The sequence below is a fragment of the Prionailurus bengalensis genome, chromosome D2 (genome assembly GCF_016509475.1).
Source record: "Prionailurus bengalensis isolate Pbe53 chromosome D2, Fcat_Pben_1.1_paternal_pri, whole genome shotgun sequence".
Taxonomy (NCBI): domain Eukaryota; kingdom Metazoa; phylum Chordata; class Mammalia; order Carnivora; family Felidae; genus Prionailurus; species Prionailurus bengalensis.
This window is the reverse complement of record NC_057351.1, coordinates 3,145,809-3,168,839: the sequence shown is the minus strand read 5'-3', so window position 1 is coordinate 3,168,839 and position 23,031 is coordinate 3,145,809. Positions and strand designations below refer to the sequence as shown.

The 23,031-nt window shown below is 40.4% G+C and overlaps 1 protein-coding gene across 7 annotated transcripts in view; it reads right to left on the bottom strand.

Annotated features, from left to right (window-relative positions):
* Positions 1-23,031, bottom strand: part of PCDH15 (protocadherin related 15) — a 1,256,363-nt gene that overhangs the window by 531,847 nt on the left and 701,485 nt on the right. For all 7 annotated transcript variants that reach the window (XR_006299724.1, XM_043596132.1, XM_043596136.1 and 4 more), the window contains one exon: positions 1,145-1,305. Coding sequence is in view for 6 of the 7 variants with exons in the window: in XM_043596132.1 (XP_043452067.1) it covers positions 1,145-1,305 (161 nt within the window). In the remaining variant the exon portion in view is untranslated. The remainder of the gene's footprint in view (positions 1-1,144; positions 1,306-23,031) is intronic.

Genomic DNA, 23,031 nt, shown 5'->3' with positions numbered 1-23,031 from the left:
ACATAAATTAAGCTACGATAATAGATAATAATGGTTCCCATTCCATTTTATACTCTCATAGCCGCCCGGCCAAAATTGTAAAGTGTGGGGTATAAACAGCAGTCAGTAGTGGGTGGTGGGGGACCGGGGGCAGCATCCAGGCTGACTTTTTCCCCCATGTTGAGCCTGACAAGTGTCACTCATACTGTCCACTGCCACCTGTGCTTCACATCTGCTCAGTCAGCTGCGTGTGGGGCCCCCAAGTGGACAAAGACAACCCATCCTGTCCTGTACCCTCCTACCCACCCCCTGACTGCAAAGCTCTAAGAGACTCTGAATTTTAGACATGAACTACATCAGGGGTCATCCACTCCACACACCGTATTGTAGAGCGGATCATAAATCTGAGTGATGCAGGGAGATGATTCAGGTTCATTACGCTGAGGGTCTGACATTTGGATTTCATGACCTGGAAATTTGGGAGTACACACATGTTTAGATGTACTCCCAAGGTCCTGCACAATTACTGTCGTGCACGCCCGGCCACATGCACGCACACGCACACTCATCTCTGCACTCGACACTTAGAAGCCTACATAAATCTACCCAAGTCTTCCCACTTTTTCGGAAATGAGACATTCAGCAGCTTTGGTAGCTGAGCTATTCTTCATAACACAATACATAGGTCAGGCTGCCTTACTGCTTAGGTCACAGCTGGACTGGCACATCGCCAGGAAACTCACGCTCACCTTCTTTTGATTTTTCCCCAGCCCTACACGCACACGGCCACAAACCCATCCCTCACCCCGTGCTCACTCCTAGTGATGGCAGCCCCTGTGCTCTTCCTGTGACTCTGCATCCTCAAGCAACAACTGCTGCACACCCACCCTCTGCCGTGGGCCCTCGCTCTGCCTCCCCCGCTCTTCCAAAGTCACCACCCCTTAGTGTGAACCTCTACCCTCCACGCCAATCATTCTCCCAGACCCAGATGGCCCCTCCCCTTCTTATTCTTCCTTCAAGGAGTTAAATGTTTTTGTTGATAAGCACAGAAAAGAATCTCAAATCATATAAAGAAAGTCTGAGATCATCCTCAACAAACACATGCAGTGATGAAAACTATAGTAAGGTTGTAACACAGGGACGAAAGGAAAAAAGAGGCACTAACGTCTCTATCCAGAACTCTGCCCGTGCTGTTCAGGAAGAGCATTTGCTTGACGGGGTCCAGCAACACCCAGTAATCCACGTTGTCCTTTAAGGAAAGTTCGATGGTGGGGTCTGGTCCTCCCGCAGTCCCTTTGATCAGCATGTTATCCACCAGAATCGTACCTGCGGGCCAGAGACAGTTATTTGAAGACATATCCTACTTGAACAGCATCTTTAACAAGATCATACGCTTAAATGCCAGCTGACCGGCAAGTCTGTTTTAAAGCAAAAAACATCCAACGTAACATCTGGCATGATACAGAAGACGTCCTGTTTCAAAAGGGTGAAAATCACCTTTATTCCACTATTTATAAATGATGTTTCTTTGGACATGAGGGTGGCAGCCAGAGATTCAGCCACTTGGTGAGTTTCATCATCTATTTCTTGTTTCCCTTTGGACAACTTAAACCTGCTCCCCTCCCTGTCCATCGCTTCTCACAGGAGTCATCACTGGGTTTCACCCTGAACAAAAGGAGATCCTGAAGTAACAGAGGCTGATACCTCAGTTCACTCAGTAAGACTTCCGATATGAAAAGAGATGTCCTGAAAATAAGAGAAAGGAAGAAAAGGAAGAGATAAAGAAATAGCAGGGTCTCCCATGGTGAGAACTGCTTCTTTCTTCTTTCATCTTAGAGCAAATCCATAAAACATAAATCTCAATGTGAAAGTCAAAAGTAGTGTGCAGACCCACGACTGAGTCCATTCTTCTTTAAGACACGTCTGGGGTGCTTGACCAGAACAACATGCTAGTCCAATGTGGCATTGTGATGCTTGCTTTCTTATTATCCTTTCATCAGGCTAAATTGTGGACATTTGTTGGATGAGTTGAAAAGACAGGACATCTCCAATCTTCCCTATTTTGTTAAAGATTCCATGCATTTTACAAGTTGGATGCAAACAGCACTGATGCAATTCAAATCCCATTCCGCACCCCCCCCCCCCACCCACACACATACCAACAATCCCTTTGCCAAAGAGTAGTGCACTATAGCTTAGGGCAATCATTTTCAGCCCATCCATTTTATTAAAATTATAGCATCTAGAAAAGATGTGGCTATGCAAATAAAATGTACCCCCTGAAAAACATTAGAATAAATGGAATATCTACAGAACCCATTGCCTCAGGATAGCACAAAATAATATATAGATAATCCATAAATATAAATCTAGCTTGAATAATAATGCAAAATGTGACAGCTGCATTTTCTTAAGGCCCAAATGTTATATCATTGTATAGTTACAAATAAAGGGGGGGGTCTCTTTGGAAAATTTTCTCAGCAAATTAATAGTAATAGTAATAATAACAATAGTAATAGCTATAATATTTCTTTAAAACGTTATTATCAGTGAGTTTTACCTGCCTAGGGAATGTTGAAAGGAACAATTGTTCTTCTGTAACAATAAACCTGAATAATGATTAAACGCACACACACAAATGCATGTCTAAGTGAAGATTATTTCCTTCTACTTTTTCCACATACTAGTACACATAGATATAAAAATTGAGTGAAAGTGATTCTTCTATTTTTTTTTTTGAAATGGCAAATGACTAGCTACAGATAATACATCCAAAAGTACAGTCTGACAATGATGGCATTTTCTTTTTTTTAAGTTTATTTATCTTGAGCAAAAGAAAAGAGTGCAAGGGGTGGAGAGGCAGAGAGAGAGGGAGGGAGAAAATCCCAAGTAGGCTTTATGCTGTCAGCCTAGAGCACTACAAGGGGCTTGAACCCATGAACTGTGAGATCATGACCTGAAATCAAGAGTCAGACACTCAAATGATTGAGCCACCCAGGGGTCCCAATGATGGCATTTTCTGACCTAGTAATATGTTCAAGGCTCAAGTACATACTTATTTGCAAATAATTCATACAACTAACCCTTAAAAATTATGTGGTAAGTACTTTCAATATTAGGGAAGTCAATGGGATTCTATTTTCTGTTTAAATAAAATAAAAATAGAGAGGGAGGCAAACCATAAGAGATACAATGGAGTATTACTCGGTAATCAAAAAGAATGTAATCTTGGCATTTGCAAAAACGTGGATGGAACTAGAGTGTATTATGCTAAGTGAAATCAGTCAGTCATAGAAAGACAAATATCATATGATTTCATACATATGTGGAATTTAAGACACAAAACAGATGAACATAGGGGAAGGGAAGTAAAAATAATATAAAAACAGGGAGGGAGGCAAGTCATAAGAGACTCAAATACAGACAACAAACAGGGTTGCTGGAGGGCAGGTGGGTGAGGGATGGGCCAAATGGGTGATGGGTATTAAGGAGGGCACTTTTTGGGATGAATTATTTTTGAGAGAGAGAGAATGAATGAATGAATGAATGAATGAATGAATGAATGGGGGAGGGGCAGAGACAGAGGGAGACACAGAATCCAAAGCAGGATCCAGGCTCTGAGCTGTCAGCACAGAGCCCGACGCAGGGCTTGAATCCACAAACTGTGAGATCATGACCTGAGCTAAAGGCGGGCACATAACCAACGGAGCCACACAGGCGCCCCTACTCCTGAAACTAATACTACACTGTATGTGAACTAACTTGGGTTTAGATAAATAAAAATAAATAAACAAAGGAATGTATAATAGCAGGTCAGCTAACAGGAGGTTTATGCCTTGACTCACCCATGCATCACTGCAGGGGCAGCAGTGTCTGAAGGCACGGGGACACACCATGTGGACACATGGAAGGATGGGGCAGTGAGCTCCCCTTTACGGTCCAAATGGGTTGTAACCAGAGGAAGGTGTAATCATTATGTTAATGACAATTCACACAGTGAAACCAAAGCAACGTATCTGGACTTATACTTTATGTAATTTTTTTTTTTTTTAATTTTCATGGAGAAAATCTGTTTTCTTGCTTCCTTGTCAGCTCTGTGGTTTTGGTGACTGGGACTCAGCAGTAACTGGTCCTAGTGCTGGTATGGTGACAGAGGAAGAGCTTCTCTTCTCCTTCACCAGAATATGCCTTCATGTTGCCAAAATCTCTCAATACTTTCACAAGCCATGTTACCTTACAGCAAAAGTTTGGAGAACCAGAGAGAATGGAGCATGGCTGAAGGAGGCATGACACAAAGGGCAACATTTTTCAAAAGAAGAAGGAGGAGGACGAGGATGAGGACCAGGATGAGGACGAGGAGGAGGAGGAGGAGGAGGAGGAGGAGGAGGAGAAGGAAGGGGAAGAAAGAAAGAGGAAGCAGAAGGAGGAGGGAGAGAAAGAAAGAACGAATGAATCAGGAAGGAGGAGGAGGAGGAGGGGTGGGAGAGGGGAGGAGGAGGAAGAAGAATGTAGGTGTTCCTTCTGGTTTTCCCAGAGAGCCCCGTCTTCCACCTCCTCCCAGTAGAGCAGGGGACTCGTGGCCCAGGGTCATGGAGGGTCTGTCTGCAACCTGGCGGTGGGGACTGCACTTGCCACGGGTCAGGGTGTGAGCCTGGGCATCTGGGTACTGAGACAAGGCTGGCCAACAGCTGTCTGGCAGGAAATCTGGGCATTTGGGGAGAGCATGGTAACTCTGCCTCCTCTCTTGTTCTGCAAGCTTCCACCTTTTCCAGTAAAACTTTCTGTTTAACCCCTCCTCCCGTGTGATGCTGAAAATCTATTCCTACTCCTGACTCCATTTGGAATATAAAGACACAGATACATGAAAAAGAAAAGGGTGGGATACATAATGCAGCACTGATTAAGGAAGCTGGATGGCTCTATTACCAGAGAGCAGACCAGAACAAAGGCTATTATTACAGGTGATGAGACATACTGCATCAAAGTAGAGGGATCCATTGATCAACAGGTGTTAACCTGAAGAGATCTGTCTTGAAGAATATGTTAGGACCCAAGACGGGCTCCTCTTCTGTGAAATTTTCCTTTTGCAATAAATAATAATAATAATAATAATAATAATAATAATAATAATAATAATAAACAGTTGCAATCAGGAAAAAGGAATTAAACTTAGTTTGATATTCATGTCACAGAAGTTAAGACAGCCTGCCCTGGAAGTGACAGAATCCAGTCCTGGGTCCACCACTTACCAACTGTGTGAAGGTGGCTGGATTACTTAACCCCGCTCACCTTCCATTTCTCTTTTTATAAAATCAGGACAAAAGCAGGACAAATAGTTCTATAATGCTGTACGTACGTAACTGAAAGACACATGTATTCTTGTATCCAGAGCACTAACAGAAACCAAAGTAGTCGAAAATCAATAAAAACACTAGAACAGTTAAATACTTAATGATATTTTCACAAAACATCATGGCCTATGTTTGCCAACCTTAAACCCTGGGGTCTGTGTTCCTTCCTTCAAAAAGTAGGTATTGAGGGTGATTTGCTACCAGGTAGAGACCTTTTTCATCCAAAGTAGAAACTTGGTTGGGTGTTTAGCTTTCTTCATGAGTCCATTATTCTAATTCAGAAAAAATAACTCTGCAGTCACTTCATCTATATCTATAACTTCTCCAAGCAGGCATATCTATCAGGTGTAGATGCTAATTCAGGTTCTACTTGTACTAAATAAAGGGACTGCAGGTTTTCAGCTTTGTTCTTAAGATCTTCTCACAAGTCTTTCTTCTTAAGTATGGAAAAAGCTTGTCCAGAATATTTCAAAACATAAACATACTATAAAGTAACTTATGCATCGATACAATTTCCTTGTTACACCAATGCCATTCACTACTTACTGATGTGCATAATGTAAGTGCATCAAAGAAGAGCCTGTTGGGTTCCTGGATGACTGAACCAGATAATACATGCAAAGCACTGATTGCTATCCCTCGTACAGAAGAAGGACTTGAGCATTTGTAATTATGGTTACTGCTGTTGATGCCATTAACACCATTTTGAAAGAGAAATGACCCGAAGCTAAAGCAAAGCGATTTATTTTATGTCCCAGTGTTCTTTACTAACCAAGTCTACTATTCATTTCACAAAGCTAGGATTATCATGTTTGGTCAACACACAGACATGGCCGCAGTCTGGAAGAATTTTTATGGACTCTGAAGATTTGAGTCCCAAATAATTATTCTGGGAAGTGAGAAGGTAGAAAGAGAATCCTTTCTGTAGATAAAAGTGTAGACAGAACCTCTTGATCCAACTGATGGGCAATGTGCTTGGGCCTACTATTTTGAGGGAGTGGTACCCACTCTTTCCACTTCCTAACTGCAGACAATTCTGATTTTTTCTCATAGGAACTCAGATTAGATTTGATGGCAAAAAGGTCTTACTTCACAAATTCATACTAATAGTGATCTTTAGACTGAACACTATTTTCCTATCCCCAGAACATGTTTAACTTGATAGGAACTAAAATCGAACACACCCGTATTATAGTAACAAAATATATATTTATATTATATTCACATATATTTACATTATCTGATTTTGTATATTATATATCATTTTATATTATTTTATATTACATTATTCATATTGTATTATATATTATATGTAATTATACATATTAAATATATATTTATATATTATTTTATATCACTTTATATATCATTTTATAGTGCATTATATATTATATCTATACTTATATTAACTACATATATTTATCTATACTTTATATAGCATAAATAAAATTTGGATAGTTAATGTTTTTCCTGTGAAAGTCATTTGCTTATTTAAATAGGCAGTTATAACACAAGTGAATTACTCTCTAAAAATGTCACGGGGGTGGCAGTGGGAGGGGGTCCATTGCCTTTCTAATTAACCTAATTCAATGAAGCTGAAAAAGTAAGTTCTATAGGGAGACAGAATAATTGCCTGTTTGGGTTCATTCCAAACATTAAAATAAAGAAAATCACTCTGTGCACAGAAACCATTTGTTGTTGCTATGAAACAATTAATTATTCAAGATATATAACCAATATGGGTTGCATAAAATCTCTTGCAACAATCTTTGCCCAGTTTAAGCCAACTGAAGAATGCTCAGCTACATGATCTACCTGGAAGAATCCATTGCATGTTACTCCCTGCAAATGAAAACATAAACAAAGCTCCCAAATGCGTATTATTTGATCAAAACAAATTTGAAAATGGGGCACCTGGGTGGCTCAGCTGGTTAAGCATCTGACTCTGATTTCAGTTGAGGTCATGATCTCATGGTTTGTGGGTTCAAGCCCTGGGTCAGGCTCTGCACTGACAGCATAAAGCCTGCTTGGGATTCTCTCTCTCTGTCTCTGTCTCTGTCTCTCTCTCAAAAAAAAAAAAAAAAAAAAAAAAAGGAAAAGAAGAAAATGAAAACGTAGCTATCTGTAGTTTTTCAGTGAGGTTAACCAGTAAGCATGCCCATGATATAGTTGTTATTGAGTAAAATCTAGATTACAAGATTCACAGGCTAAGGGAGGTTCTTCTCATGCTCAACTCTGCTTCTTTGTCAAGACTTTCTAGGACTTTCCTGGAAGTAGTCTGTCTACTTTGATTTTTTTCACACTTCTCAGTTTACGGTTCTATAAAGTATACATTTCAGCTAAGAATATGTTCTTATAGCTAGATAGCTACTTGATCAACTCCTTTAGGGAAAGAAACATGAGTATTCAACAACTTCATACAAAACATAGATTTTGATTGGGCTAGGATTTGTATATTAAGGATATATTAACCACACACAATATATGCTAAAGATCGAAAATGATACCAATCAAGTCAACAGAGGTTAAACTTACAAAATTACAAGTACACTGCTTTGCAAAGTGACATTGGTCTTTTATATTTTATTCACCTCAAAAGAACAAACCATTGCCAAATGGGCAGCTTTGTTCAAGTGCACTTCACTCACATTACTTGAGGGACAAGACCTTTTACTTACATGTGATTCTTATTTCATAATGGTCAATAGTGATCCCACAGGCATGGCATGGACATACAATTATAAAACTTCAGGAATGAGATAGGTTTTTTTCCCTTCTATCTTTCACTCTTTCCTTAGAAATTAATATGAATACCTGGCCCTCTTGACAATTGCTAGTATCTGTATTCTGTTGTGAATAAAGTATTAAGCAAATACATATGTATTATACATATTGGTGTAGAAGGTATGTTCGCAGGTTTATTTTGTTTATATGTCACTTATACAACTAAAAATAGAATCACAGAATTTTAACCTATCCTACCATCCACGCCCTGGGTTCCCCTCCTGAGACCAATACTACACTGTATGATAAGTAAATGAATTGAAAGAAAGAAAGAAAGAAAGAAAGAAAGAAAGAAAGAAAGAAAGAAAGAAAGAAAGAAAAGACAGAAAGAATCATAGAATTTTAGAAACAGAAGAGAGCCTGCCATTTCATCATAATTTTTCATGAATAAAATGAAGCTGACCTTCTGGTTTCTCCACGTCTTTATCCCAAGCCCTGAAAATGCCCTGACCCAGGCGGTGTAGCTCATAAACACATACCCAGGACTGAACCCCAGTTTTCCAGTTTTATTAGTTCACAATTTAGATCTCCTTCCTCTATGCCTTGCTATCACACTGGAAACATGTAAACTTTTAAAAAAATATGAAATGATAAAAACCTTGGATATTTTGTTTTGGGATCATGGGAAACCCACACAGAGATCCTGTCAGTGCATAGATGGATTATGTGCAATTCTGTACCCTTTTATTTTCTTGACAAAACGTAAAGGGTCAAAATGGAAATAACTCTAAAGTAAAAATATAGGGAGCATGGTACCATGTAATCATCAATGAACTGACCCTAGAACTAGTTTTTCCAGATTATACATAGGTATAGATATAGCCTTTGACCTTATAGCTTACCACTCATCAAAGAGAATAAAGAGCTGGCATTAAGGGACAGCCCAATAAATCTCCCACTGAGACTGGGAGTTTTAGTTTAATTAGTTTATTAATTAAACTAATTTTAGTTTATTTAGTTTATTTATTATTTATTTATTATTTATTTATTATTTATTTGTTTATTTATTAAACTCATATTTAGTTTATTAGTTAAATTAGTTTATTAGTTTAATAAGTGACACACTGGGGGCACCTGGGTGTCTCGGTTGCTTGGGCATCCAACTCTCGATTTCAGCTCAGGTCATGATCTCGCAGTTCGTGAGTTTGAGCCCTGAGTTGGGCTCTGCACTGACGGCATGAAGCCCGATTGGGATCCCCTCTCTCCTTCTCTCTCTGTGCCTCCCCAACTCCTGCACTCTTGGCTCTCAAAATAAATAAATAATCTTAACAAAAATGTGAACACACTAACCCAGAGTCCCTTGGAACAACCATGGTATATACTAATGTATAATTAATACACATTAATGAATATATATTATCATGAGGAATAATGTATGTAAGCAAAAGCACATTGTTACTCAATGAATAATACTGTTCACCCTGTTGCCACTGGGAGTTTATATAGACTAAAGCATGTGAAAGGACTTATTTGTTTCATTTTGTTTTGTGGCTAATTGGAAATATTAGCCACGATGTTTTAAAATAAAATATCACTTGTTTTTTTTACAACTGCGATTAAAGAAGCACAGAATACACATAAAAGCCAGGAGAAAAAAAAAGAAGAAAACCATGCAGATGCAAAACATAAAATAACAGGGTAGGAGGGGGCAATAGTTCATTCACTTATCACGGAGAATGTGTCACGAAGCAAAAGCCATATCTTCCCAGCAAAAATAAAAGTGAACAAGAGAACAAGCCCAGAAGTCATACTACTGAGGTCAAAATGCTCACCAACATCTGCTTACGCTATCAGCTGGGCCAAATGGTAAAACACAGACTAAGTAAATTACAACATACTCAATTCATGGACATACTGAAGTGATAAAGGTTCATACTCTTAGAATTCTGCAAGATCTTGTTACTTTCAGAATAGCAAGTTGATGCAGTTGAAGTGAAGAGACAGACTATACAATTTTTAAGTGTGATGATTATAAAAAGGTAGTTTAAATGTGAGCCACATCTCTAGTCCCACCCACCATTGGAAAAACCATGGACTCATGAAGCACTTGCTCACAAAAAAATCTATTTGGTTGAAGTTAGAGAAACAAAAATCACTGAAGATACTCTTTTAAAATGTGTATTAGAGATTGAGTGCTTTAAAAAGATATAAGCTAAGAAGTTCTTCAAGAGGATCAATATTTTAACCTGGTCCCCATTAGAATCATTTAGAAACCCTGAATCCCAGATTGTTCTCCAACTCTCCAACAATAAATCAAATCTCCAGCAAGATAAGGATACCGCTTTTTAAAATTTTTTTTGCCAAAACATCACTTGAGGATGTGCATTTGCTTTCTCCTTTGAAACTGCAGCTGCAGGAAGTTTTCACCAGTCTTAGCTGATTTAAAAACATAAAAGAGATGAGAGGAGGAGCCAAGATGACTGAACAGCATGGAAGTTTTTTGTGTGTCTCGCGCCCATGAAATCCAGCCAGACCAACACTAAACCATCCTACACACCTCAAAAACTGACTGGAGGATTAACACAACAATCTGCACAACCTGAACCACAGAATTCAGCAGGTACGTGGTGCTGAGAGGTGAACCTGGGGAGAGAACCCCAAGGCATACAGGGAGCCACTTTTGCAGGAGGAGAGAGGAGGGAGACCCTGGGGGGGGGCGGTGAGAATATGGGAAAAGCACCCCTCCCCAAAAGCAGCTGGAGAGAATGTGGAAAATTGGAAACAGCCGTCGGGACTAAACTAAAAAGGGAGAAAGGAGAGGGTTTCACTTCCATTAAGACTGTAAACAAGGGGGACGCAAAGGCTGCAACTCCGCAGCTCCCTACCTGGCGGTGCTCTGATGGGAAGGGCGAATCCCCAGGAGCAGGGTGGGGTCCGGGAGGTTCTCGGGCCACACGGGGAAAAACGGTTCCACTGCTGGAAGGGCACTTGGTGGAGACGGTTGAAGCCACCTGGTCCTGGCAGACCTCAGAAAACGGCCACATTCGCTGGGGCTGGAACAAGGTCCTTAAGGCTGAAGCCTGGTGCCAGATGTGTGTTGTGAGTTTCCATCATCCCTGAAACGCTGCTGCTACCCTGTCTTGCGAACTTTTTCTGGGGCTGGCGGCACCCGGCTGCAGTCTCGGGCACCAGCAGCAGCAGGGTCCCGCAAGCGTTCCTGGGTGCGGCCGACACTCGGCCATTGCTCATTCGGCCATTGCTGGGTGAGACCCTCCCGCAGAGGGCGGAATGGGTCAAAGCCGCGGTCCTTCAGAAGTAAGGGGCCAGGAAAACAGCCACGTCTGAGACAGAACTCGGGAGAGAAGTGCTGCCCGGGGCCTGGTCACGGACGGTGAGAAAGCGGGGCGTGGCCGTGGCCGAGGGCTGAAGACGGAGAGCGGCTGCGTGATTGCTGACCCGGGAGAACAGACCGGGTCAGTGGCTGACGCCATTTGTACCTCTGCCGCGCATGCGCATACGCACCCAAGAGCACCGCAACACTCCACCCCAGAAGTCGAGCAGCGCCATCTGGTGGAGAACGGAGCCGTTACACTGAGCCCCACCCAACTGGGCCAACCTCGCTCCTCAAGAACACAAGTCTCACCGCCTACTTAGTTTATACACTATAAATCCCTTCAGAGTCCGACTTCTAGGGGAAAACGAAATAATTTCAGTCCTACTTCAATCTGTTAGCAGGTCCATCTGTTCAATTTTCTTTCTTTTTTCTTTCTCTTTTTCACTTCTTTGCTTTTTCTTGAATACAGAAATAAAAAAAATAAATTTTTATTTTCAAGCTTTATTAAAAATAATTAAAAAAAAATTTTTACTATATTTTTTACTTTTGTGTAAATTTTTTCAAATTGTATCTTACTTCTATCACTTGATTTCAGTCTACATCAGTGTATTCACCTTTTCAAAATTTCAAACGATTTCCTTTTCTTTTTTTCTTTTTAGTTTCTTTTCTTTTTCTTGAATGTGAAAGAAAAAAACTTTATTTTTACTTTCAATTTATTTTAAAAATATTTTTCGTTAAAAGTTTTTACTATATTTTTTGCTTTTATGTAAATTTTTTCAAATTCTATTTTACTTTCACCATTTTATCTCAGTCTACTATAGTGTAATAACTTTCAAATTTTCAAACGACTTTTTTCTCTTTTTTCTCTTTTTTGCTTCGTTTCTGTTTCTTGAATAAAGAGAAAACATTAATTTTTATTTTTAATTTAAAAAAAATATTTTTCTTTAATTTTTTCTACTATATTCTGTACTTTTTTTGTAATTTTTTTTAAATTCTATTTTACTCCCATCATCTCATTTTAGTCTACTTCTGTGTGTTTATTTTTTTCAAATTCTCAAATGATTTCTTCCACCCCCCTCCTTTTTTTCCCTCTTATCTGTCAAACCACTTTCAACACCCAGACCAAAACACACCTAGGATCTAGCATCATTTATTAGTTTTGTGTGTGTGTGTGTTTGATTTTTTTAAAATATTTTTTAATTTTAATTTTTTAATTTTAATTTTTCTCCTTTCTCCCTTCAAAAGGACAAAACAAAGGAATTCACCCCAAAAGAAAGAGCACAAAGAAACAACAGCCAGCGATTTAACCAACACAGATACAAGCAAGATGTCTGAACAAGAATTTAGAATCACGATAATAAGAATACTAGCTGGAGTCAAAAATAGATTAGAATCCCTTTCTGCAGAGATAAAAGTAAAAAATAGAATGAAATTAAAAATATCGTAACTGAGCTGCAATCACGGATGGATGCAGTGGCGGCATGGATGGATGAGGCAGAACAGAGAACCAGCAATATAGAGGACAAATGTGTAGAGCATAACGAAGCAGAAAAAAAAAGAGGGAGATTAAGGCAAAAGAGCACGAGTTAAGAATTAGAGAAATCAATGACTCATTAAAAAGGAACAACATCAGAATCATAAGGGTCCCAGAAGAGGAAGAGAGAGAAATAGGGACAGAAGGATGATGAGAGCAAATCATAGCAGAAATCTTAACCTTATGCCTTAAGGAGCTGGAAAAAGAACACCAAATAAAACCCAAAACCAGCAGAACACAGGAAATAACAAAGATTAGAGCAGAAATTAATGCTATCAAAACAAACAAAAAAACCCCACTAGAACAGATCAATGAAACCAGAAGCTGGTTCTTTGAAAGAATTAACAAAATTCATAAATCACTAGCCAGTTTGATCAAAAAGAAAAAGGAATGCACCCTAATAAATAAAGTCAACAATGAAAGAGGAGACATCACAACCAACACAGCAGAAATAAAAACAATAATAAGAGAATATTATGAGCAATTATATGCCAATAAAATGGGCAATCTTGAAAAAATGGACAAATTTCTAAAACATACACACTACCAAAACTGAAACAGGAAGAAACAGACCCATCACCAGTAAGGAACTTGAATTAGTAATCAAAAATCTGCCAACAAACAAGAGTCCAGGGCCAGATGGCTTTCCAGGGGAATTCTACCAAACATATAAGGAAGGGTTAACACCTATTCTCTTGAAGGTGTTCCAAAAAATAGAAACGGAAGGAAAACTTACAAACTCTTTCTATGAAGCCAGAATTACCTTGATTCAAAACCAGACAGAGACCCCACTAAAAAGGAGAACTATAGACCAATTTCCCTGATGAACATGGATGCAAAAATCCTCAACAAGATATTAGCCAACCGGATCCAACAATACATTAAAAAAATTATTCACCATGACCAAGTGGGATTTATACCTGGGATGCAGGGCTGGTTCAATATTCGCAAAACAATTAACGCGATTCATCACATCAATAAAAGAAAGGACAAGAAGCATATGATCCTCTCAATAGATGCAGAGAAAGCATTTGACAAAATACAGCATCCTTTCTTGATAAAAACTCTCAAGAACGTAGGGATAGAAGGAGCATACCTCAAGATCATAAAAGCCATATATGAACAACCCAACATTAATATCATCCTCAATGGGGAAAAACTGAGAGCCTTCCTCCTAAGGTCAGGAACAAGACAGGGATGTCCACTCTCACCACCATTATTCAACATAGTATTGGAAGTCTTAGCCTCTGCAATCAGACAACACAAAGAAATAAAAGGCATCTGAATCGGCCAGGAGGAGGTCAAACTTTCACTCTTTGGAGATGACATGATACTCTATATGGAAAACCCAAAAGATTCCACCCAAAACCTGCGAGAATTGATTCATGAATTCGGCAAAGTTGCAGGATATCAAATCAACGCACAAAAATCGGTTGCATTCCTATACATCAACAATGAAGCAACAGAAAGAGAAATCAAGGAAGCAATCCCATTTACAGTTGCACCAAAAACCATAAAATATCTAGGAATAAATCTAACCAAAGAGGTGAAAAATCTATACACTGAAAACTATAGAAAGCTTATGAAAAAAATTGAAGACGACACAAAAAAATGGAAAAAGATTCCGTGTTCCTGGTTAGGAAGGACAAATATTGTTAAAACGTCAATACTACCCAAAGCAATCTACATATTCAATGCAATCCCTATTAAAATAACACCAGCATTCTGCACAGAGCTAGAACAAATAGTCTTAAAATTTGTATGGAACCAGAAAAGACCCCGAATAGCCAAAGTAATCTTGAAAAAGAAAAGCAAAGCAGGAGGCATCACAATTCCAGACTTCAAGCTATATTACAAAGCTGTCATCATCAAGACAGTATGGTACTGGCACAAGAACAGACACTCAGAACAACGGAACAGAATAGAGAATGCAGAAATGGACCCACCAATGTATTGCCAACTAATCTTTGACAAAGCAGGAAAGAATATCCAATGGAATGAACACAGTCTCTTCAGCAAGTGGTGCTGGGAAAACTGGACAGCGACATGCAGAAGAATGAACCTGTACCACTTTATTATACCATACACAAAAATAAACTCAAAATGGATGAAAGACCTAAATGTAAGACAGGAAGCCATCAAAATCCTCGAGGAGACAGCAGGCAAAAACCTCTTTGATCTTGGCCGCAGCAACTTCTTACTCAACATGTCTCCGGAGGCAAGGGAAACAAAAACAAAAATGAACTATTGGGACCTCATCATAATAAAAAGCTTCTGCACAGCGAAGGAAACAATCAGCAAAACTAAAAGCAACCAACGGAATGGGAGACGATATTTGCAAATGACATACCAGATAAAGGGTTAGTATCCAAAATCTATAAAGAACTTATCAAACTCAACACCCAAAAAACAAATAATCCAGTGAAGACTTGGGCAAAAGCCACGAATAGACACTTCTTCAAAGAAGACATCCAGATGGCCAATTGACACATGAAAAAATGCTCAACATCACTCATCATCTGGGAAATACAAATCAAAACCACAATGAGATACCACCTTACACCTGTCAGAACGGCTAACATTAACAACTCAGGCAACAACAGATGTTGGCGAGGATGCGGAGAAAGAGGGTCTATTTTGCATTGTTGGTGGGAATGCAAGCTGGTGCAGCCACTCTGGAAAACAGTATGGAGGGTCCTCAAAAAACTAAAAATAGAACTCCCCTACGACCCAGCAATTGTACTACTAGGCATTTATCCAAGGGATATGGGTGTGCTGTTTCGAAGGGACACAGGCACCCCCATGTTTATAGCCGCGCTATCAACAATAGCCAAGGTATGGAAAGAGCCCAAATGTCCATCAATTGATGAATGGATAGAGAAGATGTGCTATTTATATGTGTAGGTGTGTGTGTATGTGTATGTGTGTGTGTCTGTACACACACACACACATACACATACACACACAATGGAGTATTACTTGGCAATCAAAAAGAATGAAATCTTGCCATTTGCGAGTATGTGGATGGAACTGGAGGGTATTATGCTACGTGAAATTAGTCAGAGAAAGACAAAAATCATATGAATTCACTCATATGAGGACTTTAAGAGACAAAACAGATGAACATAAGGGAAGGGAAACAAAAATAATATAACAGGGAGAGGACAAAACAGAAGAGACTCAGAAGTATGGTGAACGAACTGAGCGTTACGGGAGGGGTTGTGGGAGGGGGGATGGTTTGAATGGGTAAGTGGCACTAAGGAGTCTACTCCTGAAATCATTGTTGCACTCTATGCTAATTTGGATGTAAATTTTAAAAAATAAAAAGTAAATCAAGTTAATAATAAAAAATTAAAAGAGATGAGATGGAACTTTTTTTGAGAGAGAGAGAGAGTGAGAGAGACAGAAAGAGAGTGTGCAAGGGAAGGGGGCAGAGGGAGAGAGAGAATATTAAGTAGGCTCCATGCTCAGTGCTGAATGCAGAATGCTACATGAGGCTGTATCTCATAAGCCTGAGACCATGTCCGGAGCCGAAATCAAGAGTCTGATGCTTAACCGACTGAGCCACCCAGGTGCCCGAGATAGAGCTTTTAAACAGGATTTCAATATTTTAGAGAACTGCATTCAGTACATTTCTCAATGTGATCAATCAGATTGGAAGTGTGACTTAGCCATCTAGGAAAAACTGTGTTGAGGATGTTTGTCAACCCATTTAGGTATTTGAAGAGTTTATTTGAATTTGTAATATAATTTAAAATGTTTACAAGAGTTCAATTATTATAGATGACACATACAATTCATGGTAAAGAAGAATTAACTTTGTTAAACTTTTGAATTAATAGAAGTTTGATCAAAAAACAAATAAAGGTGTTTTCTCTGTTTTTACTGGCTTCCAATGTTTATTACAAGAATGATATCATTTATAATTTGAATCTAAGGTCAAATATTATTTTATTTGAAATGTACCACTTGAATAAATTTTAGTGAAGACCCAAGCAGTTTTCTCATGTACAGACATCCCCCTTCTTAAAAATTAATTAGGGGCGCATTGGTGGCTCAGTCCTTTGAGTGTCTGACTCATGATCTCAGCTCAGGTCTTGACCTCAGGGTCATGAATTCAAGCCCTGCATTGGGCTCCCCGCAGGAGGTAAAACCTATGCAATCAATCAATCAATCAATGCAAAAGCACCTCATTTAATATGGAATCACAGAAAGAGTTACATAAGAGAAAGGAGATGGTAAAATAAATGGGGGCAGAATTAATGGTAGTGATGAAACAATGAATCTATTTTCCAACTTCACTTACTTTTCTGTATGTTCTGAGTTTCTGGTTGTTTCAAAAGGGATTTGTATTCTAGGCAGTAAGACAGGTCCTATCACAGTGTTCTCCCATTTCTAACCTCAGATGTAATGTGGAATATTTAAAATATTTTACTATGTAGAGCAATTTGTGCAATAAGAACATTGTTATCTAGTATCTCTGGGAGACTCCTGAGTGGTCATAACTCTAAAGTTGAATCTGTTTTCTTACCTCCAAAATCATTCAAAGGAAGATGCCATCAACAATAAGTGAGCTTCTTGTATGAGGAATTGGCATAAAGAATGAGGGAGGAGCGTCCTACAACTATACTAAATTTCAGTTAGAAAGACATCACAGGAAAATATTTTACTTCAATAGGTAATTCGCCCCTGGAAGCAACCAATTCATTGGAGGACATATTTAGCCCATTTTGTGATCAAGAAAAATTTTGCTTTTTTATAGAAAAGAAGACACATATTAAGAGAGTAAATTCTGTCATTCTTTGTCACAATGTCTCTGCATAGAAAGTAAATAAGCTCTATTTTTATTCTTAGCCACAAATGCACTCAAATGATAATATATTTCTAGAAAAGACTACTTCTTAAAGTACTTTTCTCAACATGATCCTAATGACAGATTAAAAAAAAATCTGTAACAGGTGTAGGAAGATAGGTGCATTCCATGAGAAGGTGATCAAACTAAACACATTTAGGGGCGCCTGGGTGGCGCAGTCCGTTGAGCGTCCAACTTCAGCCAGGTCACGATCTCGCGGTCCGTGAGTTCGAGCCCCGCGTCGGGCTCTGGGCTGATGGCTCGGAGCCTGGAGCCTGTTTCCGATTCTGTGTCTCCCTGTCTCTCTGTCCCTCCCCCGTTCATGCTCTGTCTCTCTCTGTCCCAAAAATAAATAAAAACGTTAAAAAAAAAAAAACTAAACACATTTAACTTCATAGTCTTTATAACTACTAAAGACTAATGAAGTAAACTTACTAAGTCTTATCACTTTTCCATACTGTAGATAATTTCCTTTTTTTTTAAATCAAATAAATCAAATTAACTGAACTTCTTTCAGATATTTTTAAAAGGTTATTTTATCTGCTCGGTTTCCATGATGAAATTTAGAGAAAAGCATTTTATTCACTGCAGAAGCTGTTTTAAAACCCCAAAACAGGGGCGCCTGGGTGGCGCAGTCGGTTAAGCATCCGACTTCAGCCAGGTCACGATCTTGCGGTGTGTGGGTTCGAGCCCCGCGTCAGGCTCTGGGCTGATGGCTCAGAGCCTGGAGCCTGTTTCCGATTCTGTGTCTCCCTCTCTCTCTGCCCCTCCCCGGTTCATGCTCTGTTTCTCTCTGTCCCAAAAATAAATAAACGTTGAAAAAAAAAAAAAACCCAAAACAGCACACACAGAATCTGTTACTTGGCACTTTCTTATTTAAGGGAGAGGAAGCCTGTTGAACGTGATCCAATATTAACCAGAGATTCACTTGAAAGTGTCCACTTTCTGTATTTAGTTTACTAGCACCACAAATAAAATTCGAAGTTGTACAAGCTTAATTAAGACTACAAGAAAACTATTATTTTGCATTTGCATTTCTTAATAACCTAGTGTTACTTAACACCCAAGAAACTAAGAATAGTCTCCTTTGCATAGGAAAAGGACTCTTCAATTAAGAATAAAACATCCCTCATGATGTTAAAAATGAAAGAGTGAAATAATTAATTCATAACTTAAAATTACTTTTTTTTAATGTTTATTTGTGAGATAGAGAGACATGGAGCATGAGTGGGGGAGGGGCACAGAGAGAGAGAGAGAGAGAGAGAGAGAGAGAGAATCCGAAGAGGGCTCCAGGCTCCGAGCTATCAGCACAGAGCCCGATGCGGGGCTCAAACTCGCCGACTGCGAGATCATGACCTGAGCACAAGGCTCAACCAACTGAGCCTCCCAGGTGCCCCAAAATTGCTTTATTTCACAAAGTAGTAAGTTCACCAGGATTCATCTGGATCCTCGTGCTGTACCGTAGTGAGGATCAAACACAGCATAAATTTAAACGAAGCTTCCTGGGGTGGCTAGAGTTAACAAGTCTGTTTGGAAGAAAGCTGGCCAAGCCCCATGTGCCAGGCTGAGGGCCATAAGGACTCCCTGGATCCTGGTCGTGCAAGCTCTTGTCTACAAGGAGTAGGGATAAGGCTCTCCTCACTGCCACACCTGTCACAGACCCCGTGGTTTGGTGAAGTGGGAAAAGAGTCCCTGGGATCTGACAGTGGATGTTTCCTTAGTACCTTCAATGAGACAGTTCAGATAAACAATAAGAGAGGCACTGGGTGGCTCAGTCTGTGCAAAATCTGACTCTAGGGGCGCCTGGGTGGCGCAGTCGGTTAAGCGTCCGACTTCAGCCAGGTCACGATCTCGCAGTCCGTGGGTTCGAGCCCCGCGTCGGGCTCTGGGCTGATGGCTCAGAGCCTGGAGCCTGTTTCCGATTCTGTGTCTCCCTCTCTCTCTGCCCCTCCCCCGTTCATGCTCTGTCTCTCTCTGTCCCAAAAATAAATAAACGTTGAAAAAAAAAAATTAAAAAAAAATGCTTTATAAAATCTGACTCTTGATCTTGGCTCAGGTCATGATCTCACAGTTCATGAGTTCAAGCCCCAAGTGGGCTCCTCCCTGACAGTGCAGAGCCTGCTTGGGAATCTCTTTCTCCCTCTCTCTGTCTGTGCCTTCCTCCCTGTACTCTCTCTCTCATTCTCTCTCAAATAAAAAACAAAAGTAAACAAGAATAAAGCTGATCATGGATGGATTGTCCTAGCAAAGCTAATAAACCACAAGTTTTGAAATTAAAATAGATTCTATAGTGCTAAGATTACCCAAATTATATTATTTGGCTATCACTTCATTATTGCAAATTGCTTAAACAGTGCCTTCTGTGACACCTCAGTTCAGTAAACTACGTGCGTTTTCTAATTCCTCTTCTGCTGTTTGTCAAACTTGTATGTGGGATACGCGGGGTCATCCTCGTAAGTAAAACCAACACAAACTATTTTGGTCTTTATTTCTTCAAGATAATTTTCATCACCATCCTTTGGTTAACTCTTATGGTCCTATTCAGTAAAGTGTCTTTTCGTGACAAAGAGGTCCAATAAATCATATTCGTCATCAACTTACTGAAGTTACACACAATAAATCTAATGTTAAGTAAATCTAATATGTTAATGTGTTAGTCAAGAAAAGCTTTCAATAATCATGTACATGATTATACACTTAGGCGTCAAAATGTGTTTTCTCCGAATCTGGGATAATTTTCCGTTACAGTTGGAAAATTAATCTCAAATCATCTCACGCTGTGACACGGCCACACTGCATAAGATAGCACAGGGACCTCCCACTGGTCCATTCATGGGGACCACGAGTCCATTGTCTCACACTCAGCTGTCACAGCAAATTGCTGTAAGTTTGTAACAGCTGATTCACAGGTCCTGCACGGCTCACACTTCACATGTCAGAACAGTGAGGAACTTGGCTGCCCAGCACAGGCCTCCCATAGCTTCCTCTGCTGCATCAGAGCACGGCACAGGGTGGATGGACAAAGCAAACCTGGAAGCGAAGATGTGGGTTCTTCCTAAGAGGACATGAGAAGCCAATAGGCTACCGTGTCATTACACCCAGTCCCTGAAGGTCAGCCGCTCTCGTGGTCTTCACGTAAGGGGGCACAGGAAGGGGCAAGGCGAGGGTAAAATAAAGTAGAACACAGCTGCCAGAATCCCTGTTTAAGAACTGGCCGGGAGGCCCAGGTTGTTACACAGCTGCCCTCTTCCCCCATTCACTCCGTGCTCTCCTTACCTCGGCTGAGTGGGGTTTACCTGGTGGGAGGTCACAAACCTCCATTCGTGCAGGACCTGTGTCCGTGGTGGTCTTGTATTAATGGCCTGCTGTAGTTCTCCACTGACAGGGCATTGGGGCAAGGTATGGCTAGGGGGCATCTTGGTAAACCTCTGGGGTTTATACTGGTCCTTTTTCCTCGCTTGTCCGTACTGCACTTGCCTGAGGGCACCGAGACGAATCACCCCCAGCCGGTACAGAAAACACCTGCTCCCGCAAGAGGTTCACCAGCACCAGAGGTTCACCGTTCACCAACGGCCAGGGGACACTCTGAGCTTCCAATTCTCTGAACCACGACTAAGTTTCCTGACGGACACATCCATCCCCGGGTGAGAGAAACTCAAATTCCACCCAGCCCAAGGTCTCACAGCAGAGAGCGAAAACGTGCTGACCTCTACTTTTGAAGGCATGACCACACACCATAGGAGAACAATAAAATCTCACAGAATATCCTCACCTAGCTAACCCAAATCTATGACTTCAGCAGTGTATCCCCGTCCTGTCCAGGCAGCTGCGTCTGGGTGATGGAACGTGGTGATAACACCATTGAGTTATCCTGTGGATGTGAGTTGTTTGCCATGCTCCCTTGCTTTAAGATGAATCCCCTGGCTGGAAATAAGGTTGTATTGCCACCGTAAAATGGGAAAGACATTGGAAAAGGCACTGTCTGTGCATATGGGAGGTGATTCAGGCAGAAGCACCACAGGCAGGTAATGCAAAATCCATGCTGAACAATGTGTGGTCTTCTCCACGATAAAAGAGCGTCTACGTCCACAGACATCCAGCTGGCTCCCCTGGGGAATGGCACCATATTAGTGACTCAGGTGTAGTCCCTGTGGCTGGCACATTGAACAATTAGTAATAGAAGGAATCAGGCCAGCCTTAGCGAGGCCACCTCATTGAACCTGTATATAATTCAATTCCCATCACTGTGGTCCTTCTGCTCATCGAGTCGCTTCTTTATTCCTGCTGAGGTCAGAAAACCACATTCCATGACAGCACCTTTGCCGCCATCCCTAATCTACAGAGATCAGTCTGTAGAGCTCTCCCAGGAGGCTGGGGACTCCCTCTGATAATTTATTTGTCAAGCCTTGTGGCAGTGTATGTCCTCTGGGGACCCTCGAAGGGTATGAGTCTATGCTATCTTATCAGGTCACACATAAAAATAAGTCCATTTTAATTTTCCACCACCCAGAGCCTTTACACTCCTCTAAAGCAGTGGTTCTCAACATTGGTATGAATCTTCCAAGGATCTTGTTGGAATTACAAATTCTGGTTTAGAAGATATATTTAGTATTTATACTACATATGGTCTTGTTGATGCTAATGCTGTTTGCTTGCATATCCCACTTTCAATAACTAAGCTGCATCACAATGACTTGCAAAGTGTGGTCTCCAGACAGTCAGCTTCACATGGGAACTTTTTAGAAACATATATTTATGCCTTCACCCCACACTAGCATAATCTAAATCTGAAGAGTAGGATTCAGGAATCTGTGTTTTGAGGGTCACCCATGTGATTCTGGTGTTTGCTAATGATTTAGAACCTCTGTTTGTAACATGCTGGGACAGTTACAATATTTTGACCTCATCATGTATAAGCTACCATTGAGACCTGGCTTCTATTATCCGATCTAGCAGACTATTAACACCACTTGTCAGTGTGCTAGACAGCATACTACACCCTGAATCCAGGGTGAGTGCACTCATAAAAAATAAGTAAGCCCTGGCAAGTCTTACATTTCACTTTCTGTTATCTCGTACCTTTAGAATTCACTCCCATAGATGCTCTCTAGCTTCCTGCCAATAGGGCCTGACAATGCCCTGTACCTGCTTTGGTGTATGGGCTACCTTGTTTTGAGCTGGTCTTGTTTTTCTGTTTGAGCTGTCTGCAACTAACATTTCTTAGGGGCCTAGAGGTGATGAGGGCTGGGTAGATCCT